The 16,594-nt window shown below is 33.4% G+C and overlaps 1 protein-coding gene across 6 annotated transcripts in view; it reads left to right on the forward strand.

Annotated features, from left to right (window-relative positions):
• LOC128212369 (uncharacterized) overlaps positions 1-14,811 on the forward strand; it is a 34,650-nt gene extending 19,839 nt beyond the window's left edge. For 3 of the 6 annotated variants that reach the window (XM_052917794.1, XM_052917800.1, XM_052917799.1), the window contains 7 exons: positions 321-489; positions 7,003-7,248; positions 9,131-9,222; positions 10,307-10,555; positions 11,237-11,461; positions 11,674-11,707; positions 13,200-14,811. In XM_052917794.1, coding sequence (XP_052773754.1) covers positions 321-489; positions 7,003-7,248; positions 9,131-9,222; positions 10,307-10,555; positions 11,237-11,461; positions 11,674-11,707; positions 13,200-13,228 — 1,044 coding nt within the window. In that variant the 3' untranslated portion in view covers positions 13,229-14,811. Of the gene's footprint in view, positions 1-320; positions 490-7,002; positions 7,249-9,130; positions 9,223-10,306; positions 10,556-11,236; positions 11,462-11,673; positions 11,708-13,185 lie in introns of all 6 variants that reach the window. The other 3 variants (XM_052917795.1, XM_052917797.1, XM_052917798.1) reach the window with 3 other exon arrangements.
• The last annotated feature ends 1,783 nt before the right edge of the window (positions 14,812-16,594 follow it).

The following is a 16,594-nucleotide window of genomic DNA, read 5'->3' on the forward strand; positions in this document are numbered from 1 at the left end:
TACATAAAAATATAAAACAATGTTTTGTAACATTGTATGTTGGTAACAAAGTTAACAACATTTACTCAGGTTAGCGATTATGGGACATTGTGGCCATCTTATACTGTATAATTGATCAATGTTATTTATTTTAGAAAGTGATCAATAAAGATCTTAATTTGCTGAAATTGCAAGCAACCCCAATAAGGTCTTATCTTATTTTAGCTTGAAAGAAACCCCTTCTATTTCAATCAAATTTTTAATGGTATAAGTTGGTATAAGTTGTTTATGATATTGATGTAACATTAATAAAAATGAAACTGATATTGAAAATGTTTCAGGGTGACAGAAATATTGGCCAAGCTGCAAAAAGTGAATATCCTGGAGGAGCACGGCCAAAAATGTATGATTATGGAAAAGAAAAACTTTTTGTAGTACCGGAAAGAAGTCGCCATCCTGGGAAAGGAGGAAATGAAGAACATCAAAGGAAATTGAAAGATCACAAACAAGGTAAACTATGTATCAGTAGCTTTTTGAATGAAAGCCTTACAGTTTTCGAATAAAAATATATGCCTATTATTGAATATATAAAAAGTTAATGAAAATTAAGTGTTTAACGAATTATTAAATTATTTTATAGTATGATCAGTGTGATACTTGACTTTGGAAAGTGACTTAAGGTGTCTTTTGAAAACTAAGCCAGCACTCTTCATACGTTAATCATAAGTTCTTATGCATTAAAATATAATTTGAACTGTTAGACTTCAAACAAAACAATACCTATCTTTTGCCATTGTACTAACTAAAATATTAATGTTTTGTATTGGTAAGCATACATTATTATGCAATCTTGTATTAAAATTAGATTAATCACTCATGAATGTTTAATAAAATTAGATTAATCACTCATGAATGTTTAATTATGTTCTTATTGCACTTGGAAATGTTGACTTAGAGTTCGCATAAATCTTCAACTCAGTTGACAACATTTTATCTTCTTGTTAGAGTTTGCATTGCAATAACAATAATGAATGTTATCACATGACTTAAGCATACAAAAAAAGACATCATGTAATAATGTCAGCTGCAATAAAATAAAATAGTGACATGAAGTATAGTGCATTTTATCTTATTTTTGTACATTACTGTTGAGATCATACACAATCAATATATTTAAACGAAATAATATAAAATGACCTCAACACCAACTGAATTACCTGGCCCTCTTATAAAAGATACAATAATATCTGTGAAGGTTTTACAGTGTTATCAATACAGTTTGTATAACATCTTATCCAACAATGCAACTTAGTTTTTCGTTAAATGTATGTCATTCTTCTACAATTTTTTTTATGAAACTGGAATACTAGCTGACGATATGGAACCAACTTACAGTTTTAAAAATTAAAGTTCATTGCAATTTATTAATTGAACTGGTTAATGTGAATATAGCAATTAAAGCACAAGAGATGTCACTAAAAGTGACAAATGCTATAAATTTTAAGGATTATGTAATAACTAATATTCCTACAACCACAAAGAGCTATCCTAAACTTTCAACATACACCTGCCCCCATCATGGTAGATGTCAAGTGTGGTGGAGTTATGAAGTAACAAGAAGGGAAGTGAATTTTTCAGACAACATGTATTCCATATGTACTGAACAGATCTTTAAATTATTTTAAAATCCCTCTAAGCATGACAAAGCTACTGCCTAGACGTATTAACCTATATTGAAAATACATATATGCAGCATTCCACTTCGTTAAACTCTAAGTGTATCTTGAATTTTGAGTTTGATGGAGCATTGTGAATCTTCTATGTAACACATCACCTTTATGTAATAAATACAAGTGCCAATTTGTCTTAATATCACTCTTTGCTTGACAAAGTTACAGCCAGGACATGACCAACTATCTTGTCAGGAGTCTTGCATGCAACATGTCGCCCTTAACAGGGCTTCTTAAAACCAACAATTTGCCGTTTTTTTTTACTGATTTTGACACCCCCGGTCAAGTTTCTGTAACAAAAAAAAAAGGGCTAAATATTTGTTCCATTTTTTCTTGTCAGTAGAGTCAGTAAAAATATAATACACAAACCTTGTTTGTCTTGTCATTCTTAAATACCCAAATAAACATGCCAAGATAACCAATCGATCGACGCGACGAGTGCTTATCCCATACTATGATCAATCGATATATGTTAATTGCCGGTTCAGACACATTGTAGATAACAGCGTATACAAATAAACAAATTATGTCATAAAGTATTGCATTGTGCTGTGAGTATAAATAGAACTGTTGCAATATTTTTAAAACGGTTTAAAAGATATCTTTAGAAGCACAAGAAAATTGCTGGCAATTCTTGGTTTATTGCTCATATATTGCTGATTATATAAATAATACAAATCTTGGATATTGTTCTCCCTTTGACTCAATATTCAAATGCAAATTCTTTTAAAAATAATTATTTTTATTGACACTCAAAAACGCAACAGTTTGTTCGCATGGTGTTTAGCATAGAGTAATCGCGATCGATATTTTCTTTTTTCACAATATAAATATTTTTGTAACACCGAGTTAACTTCATGAAAGTTGTTTACACGCGGTAGATCATTTATTTCATTTTATAATACTTTTTTTTTCTTTGGGATGGCGGCGGAAATAATGCATTTACAGGCGCCGACAGATTTAAATTGAAAATTTTGGCAGCCGTGGTCTTTATGAACTGAACGCATTTGCCAAGTGATAAAAAATCTTTTCAGCATAACAAAGTTACACCATTGATACGGCCAATACTACTCTATGTGAATATATGCAGCATTCCATTATGATTTTACTCCATATAAGACTTTAACTTTGAAGTAGGGTCATGGGTCTTGCAAACCACACATCTTCTCTTTGTACCAAAAACAAGTCCCAATCTATTTTAAAATCACTTTGTGCCTGGCAAAGTGACCAACTATACTGTATATGTATATCAGTAGCTTCCACAATAATAAACCTGTTAGTAAGACGTAGACCTTTGTTCTCATGTGAGCTGATTATATATATATATGTTTTCTTAAAATAAGCTATTGTATTTGTATACGAATGCGACTTAAAACAAGAAATGACTTAAGGGCAGGTATTCATAAAATAATTTGAGTCATTTCAAAGATTATGTCATGTTTTTATGTAAAGAATCTCACTTATCGGATGATTTTATAACAAAATTATACCTGAAATACTTTTTTTAATTGATTTGATTAAAAATACAGACTTACGTTAAAAAAAAACACTTTTCTTTTAATTTGACTATGAAAACTTTAGGAAATTGACTCACTTAACTAGGAAATAACTTATAATTAGATGTTTTACGAATTCCGACTTAGGTTTCCTAACATTAATTATCTTCTTAAGTTAAGTATCACACTGATCATACGATATACTTACTTTAAATATTTGGAATACGTTTTTCATTGATTAGGTTGAAAATGCATACTTTTAGGTTAAAAACACTTATTTTTTTCTTTTTATTTGAGCTTGATCATTTTGTAAGGGGTAAATAGATAGATAAATAAATAGCTGACACATTTTACTTTTTAAACAAGACTAAATGTGAACGATTATAACAAAATAAAAACTGGAATGATAATTAGCCTACCATTAAACGGCAGAAGACCCTTTTAAATGGTTTGGCCTCTAAGTCAAAAGTCACTGTAGTGTCTTCACCCAGGATATGATAATTGTAATTTCATATATTATTACTATTTTTATCAACATCAGCTCAAATGTTAGGTTGAGGAAGAAGCAACTGAGAGCATTGTGTTTTTCCAACATCTTGAGTTTTAGTTGATGGAAAAGTGATAGGCTTCGACTCCGACATGATCGTTTTAGTTAAACTTTTTTATCAGAGTCAAATACATATCAAGAAAAAGAAACATATCCTTTAAGAATACTCCTAGCACATCCAGAAACAGGAGAGTTTGGTCATGAACTGTAGATCTCTATTGGTATTTGTCGAGCTAGTGTGTGGAGAGCAAGACATAGGTCGATGTATGGAAGTGCATCCGTCCATGCATCCAACCGTCAACCTTGACTGAATCGTATCAGGGCTGACTATTTTGATATCTTGACCATCTATTATTGGATTAAAAAATCAGCATACCATGAAGGTTCACATGAATAGAAAGCATGTCGCTCACAAAACCCAGGCGACCATGATGAGGTTGAGTGTCACACAATCATTTTTGTATGTGCAGGTGTGTGTGTGTCCATTTCTCAAATAGGTCAGAACCTTGTTAGGGTTGTATCTATTCCATGCAATACTACCTAGCTTCGCATTGTTCAACTAAAAGATATTCTGTGTTGCAATTGCATGGAAGAGCATTGTCCGTGTAACAGGGTTTTTCAATGGAATCAACATGTCACTATTTGATGTCAAGTTTGATAAAAACATCAAAGGTCAAGGCCAAAAAATCTCGAAAGACATGATTAATAATTCAACTGTTTTGCTTGTCTTAACTTAATAATATCCATTTTACTACTTCATTGTTTTACATGTTTCACTTAAAATTATAACTCACCAACTCCTATACTGACATTAAGGACCTAATTCAGAACATTCACTATCTCTCACACTCCAACCACATTCCAGTAAGGGACACTCAAGTGATCACTTGAGTGGAATAAGGGGAGTGACACTCAAGTGATTTGTTCGTATTCACACTCATCGCTAACACTCTACTTCATCAAGTGGCCAATACTCTACAAATACATGCCTATTTCCAAGATCATATCGGATTATCTGATTGACTATAGTGGTATACAATGTAAACATATGTTTATATATGAAATTTGAGTACCTTATTGTTAGATATGTCGACAAACAACCGACAATCATTATTATTCTGAAACTGAAATTAGCATTTTAAAACAATTGGTTAATAAAAAATAAATATTTTGGATTGTAAATAACTGCTGCAAAATGCGTTAAAATGCATGGTTTTTGTTGTTGTGTTTTTCTTTAAATACATTACGTTTTCCAATTGTATCACGTGATTTAAATTTGTATTCGTATATAGTTTTGCTTTTGTAGTCTGCATAAACCGGTCTTTGCGTTTGAAAATAGAAGATGAAAGTTGAAAACACTTAGTCAAAAATAGCACATGGATAGAATTAGCGAATGAAACTTCTTCTTATGGGGATATTACACCTCGGAGTGAAAAACAACTCATGAAATGTAGGGAAATTTGATGATGATGATAATAATAATAATAATAATAATAATAATAATAATAATAATAATAATAATAATAATAATAATAATAATAATCCAAGTGAATGCAGGCTGGAAAATACATATCAATTATCTAACCACGCTCTGAAATGAACATGTTGCATAAAACCTTGTGCGTAAAGTAAGCGGCCTTTTGGCCTACAATTGCTTTCTATTTCAAAGCATTTAATATGCGTTCTTTTCTAAAACAATGATAAATTAAATGTTTCTATTCACAAATCAACATCATTTAGCGAATATCAGCATTTTACCCAGTTTTAGGCTGCTGGATTGGCCGCTAGGCCGCTAACTTCACGCCGCTAGGCCGCTTGATCGACTTTTTGGGGAAAAAAATCGCTCCAGAGTGATGAATTCTGCATAAAAAAACAATTATTTTTGCATTCTTTTAGAACAAACTCATATAAAAATGCTTTAAAATAGTAAACAATTTAAGGCCTTGTGAATGTTTGAATGAAATAGCATTGATTTATCATTTGTGTTCGAAATGAACAATTACTTTGAATTAGAGAACACATTTAGGCCGCTGGGCCATAAACTTCACGCCGCTAGGGCGCAAGGCCGCAAGGCCGATAACATCACGCCACTAGGCCGGTAGGCTGCTAACTTCAATCCGCTGGGGCGCTAACTTCAATCCGCTAGGGCGCTAACTTTACGCCGCTAGGCCGGTAGGCTGCTAACTTCAATCCGCTAGGGCGCTAACTTCACGCCGCTATGCCGGTAGGCTGCTAACTTCAATCCGCTAGGGCGCTAACTTCAATCCGCTAGGGCGCTAACTTCAATCCACTAGGCCGATAACTTCACGCCGCTAGACCGGTAGGCTGCTAACTTCAATCCGCTAGGGCGCTAACTTCAGGGCGCTATCTTCAATCCGCTAGTGCGATAACTTTAATCCGCTAGGCCGATAACTTCACGCAGCTAGGCCGGTAGGCTGCTAACTTCAATCCGCTAGGGCGCTAACTTCACACCGCTAGGCCGCTAACTACACGTACATTAAGTAGCATTTTTTGCAGCCATCGATGAATTGCAACCATCAAGTTTGCTGGGGCTTCAAGATCAGCACGAAACAAAACAAATATGTGATTGGCGCATCCTTTTGAAAATTATAAAAAAATAGAAGTCCACGTTATTGAAGTACATGTACTTCGATGAATCATCCCGGTCTCTTAAATATTGTCTGAGTAAAGTGGATGTCGCTTATTTGTTTCAAATATCTGATATATTTCGTCGTTTTTACTTGTCATGTCCATATAGTACTCACACTCAACCAGTTCGTATTCACAACCAAACTTCGAGGGCGGTTTAAGTGGCCTACCTGATCACTCACACATGTCCCACTCACGCAAAGCACTTGAGTCTCACTCTCACCTGAACATGCGGATATACCTTTTACACGAAAATACATGAACTGGTATGTGATTACAGGGGATTAACTCATTGAGTGTTAGTGAGAGTGGTTGTTCTGGATTCGGCCCTAAGAACTTGTCAATATTAATATATACTATATTTAATATGTAGGGATGTTGGTCATAACCTCGAACTACCCCACTTGTTACTTGAAATGGATGTTGGCCATAACCTGAAGTAACCCAACAGACATTTAAAAGTAAAATGACTTATTGGCTGCCAATAGGGGTGCATACTTGTTTTACAGTAACCTCTCGTTACTTAGACTTGTTGGTCTGTTTGAAGTCCATTAATATGAAAAATATCCTAATTTTGATATCTGCTCATTTATACTTTAAGTTATAGAAACAGAAACAGAAGGAACACAAGGCAGTGATCTCAATAGGCCTGATGAAATGGCGGGCATAAATCAGAATTATATTCGCAGCAAACCAGATGATGCTTTAGCGAGGCAAAAACGTAGTCTAGGTGACGGAGGTGACGGAGGGCAAGCTTCTCCAAGTTACAGTCCCGGGTCCACAGGAGATATAAATGATGGCTTAACAGAACAGGAAGTGAAGGCACCAGTTAGTGGAACAGATCGAGGTATAAAGTTTCTAAGACACATGCATAATGCATTGTATTCACCAGTTTAACTGTTGTGATTTGAAGAATAAAGTGGCGCACAAATTTCTTTAGTCGAGCTATTAGGATCGGGTGTTTAGGTCCAGCGTTGTTCCGTCTGTTCGTCCGACACTAATGCAGGTAGTCAGATGAAACTTGAATGATTTACATATATTGCAAGGGGCAACACGCACATAAAATGTTTAATACAACAACAAGGGTTGTAACTCTGCCTCCTTTGATTGTCAAGTCATGCAATACTTTAATAATAAAAAATCAAGATATTTACATGATACTTCATACATCTGTTTCTAGTGACAATGTACACATGTGTAGACGCCTCTACATATGATCACGTTATAACTTTTGATAAGTCAATTTGTCTTTAACAAACATTAGCGTTGTGTATAACCAAATAAATCTTTAATATATTCCCATAAAATTATGTACACTTGTAACTAGATAAAAAAAGCTCATGCACAGGTTCACACTGGTTCCCCTAATAGTTCAGTTATACCCGTAGAAAGTACTGCATATTTACTTGAGCCTTACTTAACAACTTTTTAAGATCATTTCATTAAACTGTGATTACAGTTTACCAGTTAAAATGTGCTCATGAGTAGCACAGAAAATCACTCAGATTTTAATAATTGTCTAATAATGACTCTTAATAGTTTGAAAAGGTCACGCAAAACTTTAGCTTTGCCATTACTTAATAACTATTATAGATCATCATATGAACTCTTGCATACATATTACCTATGATAATTTGAACAAGGCATATTTTTCTGGTTATTCCTCCTGATAGTTTGAAAGAAAAGACATGTTCAAACTTTTATTTAGCGAGTACTGTATATCAGTTTAAGGTAATAACATAAAAATGTTTAACCAAATTACTTGTGAGAATGTGCACATGTGCACCTCCAATCAAAAAGTGTCTAACCTAACTTTTACTCTCAGAAACATTGACACATTATTGAACTTATTTCGCATAAATTATGAATACAAATACAAATTTCAATCACCACCACATCAATACAGTATTTGAATCAGGTTTCATGTAAATGGATGATAATTTCCCGTTTCTTGCAATCACAGAGAGTTTTAAAATGCAATGAATGTGCTATTTTAGCCACAATTACATGCATAATAATTCATGTAAGAAGAAGAAGAAACAAGTTCCAACGATGTACTTGCACATGTACCAAAAGTGATGGAACAACCACATAGGGATCCAGTTACATACACTGTTCAAAGGCCGCCTGCAGCAGTTGATTACATCGAGTTTAACTGTCTAGTAATAATTCGGACATATCGTTCATTTAGCACTACCTTTATTTGAGAAAACATACAATGTATAATGCCCTATCACTTCACTATCCTTGGAGTGATATTATTTACGAACATTTTTTTGAATAATTTAATATTTCTTCTTAGTTAATTTAATTTATTCAATCAAAATCACACTCCAGACCGAAAAATAGCATAACTATTCACTGAATATCTTTTCTGTTGTTCTTTTTATACCAGATATTTCCTCAACTATACAGCAACCACTAACAGAATAAACATCTACCAAATATGTGAACTATGTAACTGATACACAATTAAGAACACACCAGGAAATTTTTCATTCTAAACAATTTTATGTGAGATTACTCAAGGTTATAACTCGAAAATGTAAAAAAAAAACTGTGTTATAGCGCATACATTTACTTTTTTCTAAAACGTTTGACAAATATTCGAGGCAAAACCTGAATTCGTGTTTTTTTTTTGTGAAAATAAAAGATATAAACGCAATCATTCATGAATTATATTAGAATAATGTAATTATTGTGTTTAATTTTCGTTTTCTTCTATTCAGAAAAAGAAGCTTCAAGATTAAGTATGCCGAGCCTTCTAGAAAGAAACAAACTAAGAGTTCAAATTTTGAAAGATGAAATAACACGTGTCAAGGTATTTTTAATTTAATCTTCTGTCTCTGTAATTATTCAAAGTGTTGGTATGTTGTCAGTCATCGTCAATGTCTGTCGACGTAATAACCTTGCAGTGCTCCTAAACTTTTCAAAAAAGTATAAGCAGCAGAATTAAGGGCATGTGCAGCAACTATAAACTACTTCCTTCAGGTAAGCGTATGTGTTGCAATGGCATTGATCATGGATTCAAAACCTGATGATGGGTTATTCCACATGACTGAGATAAAACAGACGTCAATTATGTGTCTCAACAAACATTGTGATAAAAAATGTGTCACAGCAATAGTTAGAATCAATAGTGTGTGCGAGCAATCGATATGATCAAAAATGTGTCACAGCAATAGTTAGAATCAATAGTGTGTGCGAGCAATCGATATGATCAAAAATGTGTCACAGCATTAGTTAGAATCGAATAGTGCGTGTGCGAGCAATCGATATGATCATTAGTGTGTCACGTTAATAGTAAGAGTGGTTCTTTAGAAATAGATAGGGTCGACAATTTGTCCCAGTATTAGGCTCTATAATGTTTCTTAGCAATAGTTAAGATGGCTAATTCTTGACAATGGTTACAGTTGACAAGCAATACCGTAGTAAGGATCGACTATTAGTCTCAGCAATAATTTAGATTGATAATGTTTCTCAGCATTAGTTAGCTCGGGAAAAGTAAGGATCGACTATTAGTCTTAGCAATAATTTGGATTGATGTTTCTCAGCATTATTTAGCTCTGGAAAAGTAAGGATCGACTATTAGTCTTAGCAATAATTTGGATTGATAATGTTTCTCAGCATTAGTTAGCTCGGGAAAAGTAAGGATCGACTATTAGTCTTAGCAATAATTTGGATTGATAATGTTTCTCAGCATTAGTTAGCTCGGGAAAAGTAAGGATCGACAATTTTTTCATCTCACTTTGTCAAAGTGTGGCGATCAATGCCCTTTTCTTTGTACAGCAAGCTAAAAATCTGTTTATTTCTTTATTTTTTATTGTATTTTTTTAATTCAATGTTTAATGGCGGAATGTTGGACTGTATTTAAATGCATGGATTGTCTCTTCCGATTATTTCAGGCAGATGTTATTGTTAATTCGACAAGTGTTGACTTGAACTTGGACCGTGGACATGTGTCATCACAGATAAATAAACGTGCAGGAACAAAGCTGCAAAAAGCTGTGTATAGAAATGCTAAAAAGATTAACTTCTGGGAATACATTGTTACTTCGGCCTTTGATCTAAGCAATTGTAAGCATATATTTCATTGTGCTCTCGAACCATTGAACGACAATGATGGAACAAAACAGGAGAAAAGCTGTCTATCGGTATGATGTTTTATTAACGTTAAAATATTACGATTGGGATTTTAAGTTCGTCTGTTTTTGCTCGACAAAATGTCGGGTTAATGAGATAGCATTGTTGTTGGGGATGACGTTGTCAGCGTCGCTGTGCTAATAAGTTAATCTTTGACAATATGCACAAGTACAGCAAGGCCCACAACTCTAGTTTTAAAAAAAACTGTGCTCTTTACCGTAACATTTGTTACAGCTCGGGTCTTACTTGCACTTATATTAACGTACACAAGAGGGTTATTCTGATTTTGCACCAAGTTAAAATCACATTTTACTTTCACGGCAAACATTATAGGTTTTTAAACAAAACAATGGCCATATAGTACCTATGTTGAGTGTACAAGCCGTCGTCAAAAATTAAATTCAAAAACTAGATAATAAGTAAACTAACTAGCTAAATGGTTTTCAATACCATTTTCAACATTGATCTTATGAGCCTGATATTTTAAGTGAGCATATAAAATAGGACTCGTATAAAAGATCCGGTATTTAAATGAAAAGGTAGGCTGCACATATCCTTACACGAAACCTGTGTTTAAAATAGTGTTTGAAACGTTTTTCGAAAAATCTAAACTAACTGCTTTTTTATTACTTAAACAAAATAAAATCACACAAACAAATAACTGCTTTTTTACCCTAGTCATTCCTTTACAGAAGATGCGAGCAACGGTTCGACTGCTGTTGAATGAAGCAAATAGAATGAGCTGCAATTCCATTGCTCTGCCGGCACTTGGAACTGGCTATCTGGGTTATAAACCCAGGGATGCAGCAACGGCCATATTCCTAGCTGTTAGCGACTTTGTGCAATTTCATGGCGATAGGAGTCATTTGGAAGATATAACAATTGTCATATATCAGACAGAGGAAAACATATTTCAGGTATGGTAATTCCCAACTTGTCAACGATTCTTTTGTGTGCTTATATCATTGCAACTTACACGGATTTCATTAGATCAATGCAGTTATTGTGTTTTCAGGTTTTGAATCAATGTTTATTAATAAGTTTACCAATATACTCGAATGTCATGAAATTTCAATAAATAAAAACCACAATGCAAAATTGTCATATCTACTGAATAAATTTGTTTTAGGCATTTAAGAAAGTAGAAGCAGAAATGAAACCAGGTAAATATTTAACATTAATTTGTTTCATTGATAAGCACAATTTCTCACGAGCGTTTCTAATGCATAAAGGCACAAAAACCTCAATAAGATAAAGCACAATTGTCAAAACATATTTTATTTTGTGATTTCGCGATTTACACGTCATTCATATGTAATTTATATATATTTGACTTAATTTGCTATGAATCAAATTATTAGCCTTGACTATAACTGTGCCGTGAACTTGTTATAGTCCTTCATTCAGAGGATAAATTATTACGCAACTCTATAATTTCTATAACATTCTCCTACATTCGTTTAAGTCTTTGAGTGAGATGTTAATCACTACTTGGTTTTTCTCTACGAATTGTAATTGTTAGAAAAAAGCTCAAAGTCAATGACACAAAAACAAGATCCAAAGATTTAACATGCATCCCTTGTCCACTTTATATTTCGTATACACTTTTAATGAGTCAATGAAATTGTGTCACATGTTGCGAATGTGTCCAGTATAAATATGGGAATGCTCGCTCAAATTTCGTTTGGTTCGGGACAGTAACACAAAGTTAAAGCCCTTTGATTAATTAAAAAGATTATATTTGTCCTTACGAATCTATACCTATAAAGAAAACAATTACAAATTACTGTAGCTGATATGAAATGTGAATAATAATAGGGTGGGGTGCACACGCAAGTATCGTCGGATTTATTCAGTATCAAACAGTGTTATTGAAATAAATTTCTATATAATTGATAAACTTTAATTCATTTGTGTATAACCCTAATGTGATTGTATACCCGCAAGAATGCCTGGATTGGATCAGTATAACAAGAGTAACTGTGTAATCTAGTGTACAGCTGTGACAATAGTAAATATATGTATTCCGCAGATAGGAATAATTAAACTTGAAACCATTTAGTGTGTAAAACGAACACACAAGATTATTCTACATACGAGCAGTAAGACCAGAGTTAATTCTCTTTGATTAAAGACACAAAATTAGTTTGTCTATCCGAACCTGATTGCTACGTTACTACGTTACTAATTATAATTATAAACACACAAAAAATAATGATGTATAGTCTAAGTGCAGCGGTGCCCGCTCAAGATTTCATTTAATTGAATCAATTACATCCGAGGTACTGCCCGTTTAAAATAAGAAAAGCCTTTGTTTGTCTGTCGGAAGCCATTGTTTTGTAATTTAAAGGCAAATATTATTTAAACTTAAGAAAGTATAGTCCGTATAACTATATTATACAAGTTATATGTGCGTATGTTTTGCCTACAGTATATCAGTTTCACAAGCGTAGTTGTCATGTAGTTGATAAAATATAACTTAATGTAAATAATGAATATAATCCTCACAGAACAAATTAATTAAATCTAAGTTATAAAAATATTCTATAAACAGTAAACTTTTTAATGATACTTCAATTTTACCGAAGACCAATGATCAGTAGAAAAGTCTGAACTGTAAAAAGCGGTTAACCCCATATAGTCATGCTTTTGCAGAGTTGGCTACCCTGACGACGCATTTTTGAAACGGGTCAGAGAAAAAATGACTACGGGGCATCACTGGACACTATTTTAAGCCAGAGTTATCGACATTGCTTCACGTATTGGCATTGGTGAGGTTCATGGTTATTTCTAATATGGATTACAAACTATGATCCGAACAACATTATTGAACTAGAATGTGCATTTTGTGTTATTCTGCGAAGCTGATTTCTAAGTGATATTGTGATAAGAAATTTTCTCTTCCGTCTACTGTATAGAATGTGTGAATGGATATTTTGCTTAGTTGTATAAATTTGTGGAATTGTATAAATGTTCCTAAAGATTTCAGTTAATATCCAACTTATTAAAGGTATATTTCAATTGTTCGTGAATTGTTTTTAGTATTATTCTGATGTTTACATGTAGTTGAGGAATTATTATAATTAACAATAAGGTTTTTTTTGTACGAACAAATTGTGTTCGTGTCAGAATATTTGTGACTAAGAACGTTTACTATTCTAATACCTTACATTTTTTAAAGCTTTTTGTTGCATTCATACATAGTTTAGCTTTGCTCTATTCCTGGTCTTATGATATGGAACTATAAGTATGTAACATTTTATATTTATATAGCTATGTATCTCTATGATGTCTGTAAACAGTGCTATTGTGTGTTTTGTAACCTTATACCAAAGAGTACTTCAGTCACTAACATAAATGCGTTTATACTACAATACTGCTTATACACCGAGTTTAGTAGAGTTCATTTGTTTTTTCCAATGATTTATAAACCATGTTTGATTTAAACTTGAGCATTAAGGACTCTCAAGCTCCACTGTTCATAGTACATTGTTGTGTATTCTTTATAAATAAGTATGTAAGTAAGCAAGAAATTTAGTTAATAACTTGTTTATTATTGTGACATCTGCTTTCCAAACAAATTAAAGTATAATTATGTGTGTATGCACAAATCATTGTCAAAAATAGTAACACTATAAGGCCATTTTATTTCGAAAATTAAAATGCTCGCCAAATTATAATGCAATAAGTACAAGCACATAATTAATTAATTAATGAATGATTCGTCATATCTGAGTTAAATGTTTTATAGACATTTTTTCAATATTTGGAAAAAACCATTAAACCATTCATACAGCCATATATTTAAAGTTAATGTGTTTATGAAATGGTAAAGATTCCGTTTGTTTTGCTGTTGTTGTTGTTGTTGTTGTTGTTGTTGTTGCATATAAAGTCAAATACTTTTTGTTATTTATTCAGAACAATTAAATTTATTGAACTTTACAATGTCTTGTAACTAGACACTTTGTACGAAGAATTACCACGATGGTAAGCTTGCAATGTTATTACAAATGCATGTTTATAAGATGTATTTCATGATGTTGATTTCAACAATTTTGGAAGTCATAAATACAGATGTTTAACTGTTTAAGAAATGTGAAATATAGTGTTGAAAATCATAGACTTTTGTTTTAAGAAGTGTGGCCATCAAGTATATGTTACGGGTCGTCATACATTCGGCAAAAAACTTTATTTATCTTAAGGTGAACTATGCATAAATCATTACAAAGTCAAAATTGTACAATTAACCTTATTTTAAAATAAAATAAACAGCAAAGCCAAACTTAAAGTGTTTTCCCTGGTTGTGAGATGAGTTGGAGGTTTCATTTTATTTGAGATATGTTTGATCATCTAAATAATAATAAAAAAAACATCAATTGATTCAATGTGTGTTTAGTGGCAATGCGTTACAAGCGTTATTATAAACTATTCAATCAAGCCCTGATTAATCGATTCAAGCATATAGTAGACCTCTGTGATAAAAAGGGGCTTATGCAATCAATTCAATCAAAACCACGGTCAAGCTTATCGCGTTCACAGTCCATTGTGGTAGGCATGAAGAGAGCGAGTCATTAATGAGACAACGTTTTCGCTTTCAATGTCACTGGGACCTTGATGTGATGACTTTAAACTAAAAGGAAGAAGACAATTGTGTTAAAAAAGGCTTACGTACAATTCAAGATTCAGTCAAAATCTGGACGAAAACTTCCTGTTAGTGCCGCTGATACGCAATCACAAAGACCAGGCTTTGGTCAGACCTTTGGTCAGACCACAGGCGCTAGCTCTTCAACGTTTTATTTAGGATTTAAGAGATTAACTGAAAATCGACTGATCCATCGTAGAAACCATGAGAAACCACGTATATACACGTATTTTGTACTTACATGGCTATTTACCAATGGCATTACAAGCTTTTAGTTTTGAAAATAAGCTTTTTGTTTGTTTCGACAGTATATATTATACATCGATTGTGAAGAAAGTAATAACAACTTATACTAAGTCACTCGCGTTGGCACGATGTTGCGCGAGAGCGTGGTCTAATGTTGTGGGGGAACCCTGAGTGCCTGGAGAAAACCCACTCGTCTAGCATGGTGAGCACTTACCCAACTCATATGCGCCCTGGTCGGGATTCGAACACGTGTCGCCTTGGTGAGAGGCGAGTGCGCTAACCATTGCGGTAACCATACAGCCGTATTGTTGTAAGGCTATTTAAAACATAACATACGTCGCAGAAGTGATATAACCCCATGCAATAATTTTCATATATCACTAGTGTAATAATTATGCAAACTAGGTAATCGCATCACAGAAAAATGTATTCATACGCGCTGTCAAAAATTGACAAACATTAGAAACGATGACTCAAAAGAAATCATGTCGGTGTCAACAAACTCAGTTCCACAATGGATGAAACGAATGGTGAAGAAGGCTGGGCTTAATCCAAACAAACACCTCCCTGATCACAGCGCCAGAATATACCTTGTCCAGAAATTGAACGACAACAATGTTCCTGCAAACATCGGTACACAAGAAAATAGCATCTATAAACAATGATAGCCACATAAATCCAAATCAACACAAGGAAATGTCCAGCATCCTGTACTCCAGGGACATGTACACACTCGCGTGATTACTCATGACGTCACGCAGTTATGACATTGCTATTATTATTGATTTGCCTGATTTAAATGGATTAAAATATGTATTTTTGTTGTTTTTAAGTGTTTTTAGGTCGAGCTATTTTCTTTCCTTCGGATGAAGCATCCTAATAATACACAATGCAAATTCTTCGCTCTAGGACACGAAAATGCGTATTGAAGAAATTTTGACCTAAATTTCGACAGGGATTGAGTTTTGTTATAAATAAAATCTCAAATTCATGATTATTTTGTATCAAATTAATTAAACTCGTCATTTAAAAACGATGAAAACTCGGCAGAATACCAAAGAGTATTTTGCTCTACCAACGTAACCGGTAGACGACTATGGTATGTATAGCAATCTTTTGTGACCAACTTGTAAAGCAGCATCATCATGGCTTCTAAACGCTC

The sequence above is a fragment of the Mya arenaria genome, chromosome 12 (assembly GCF_026914265.1).
Source record: "Mya arenaria isolate MELC-2E11 chromosome 12, ASM2691426v1".
Classification (NCBI taxonomy): domain Eukaryota; kingdom Metazoa; phylum Mollusca; class Bivalvia; order Myida; family Myidae; genus Mya; species Mya arenaria.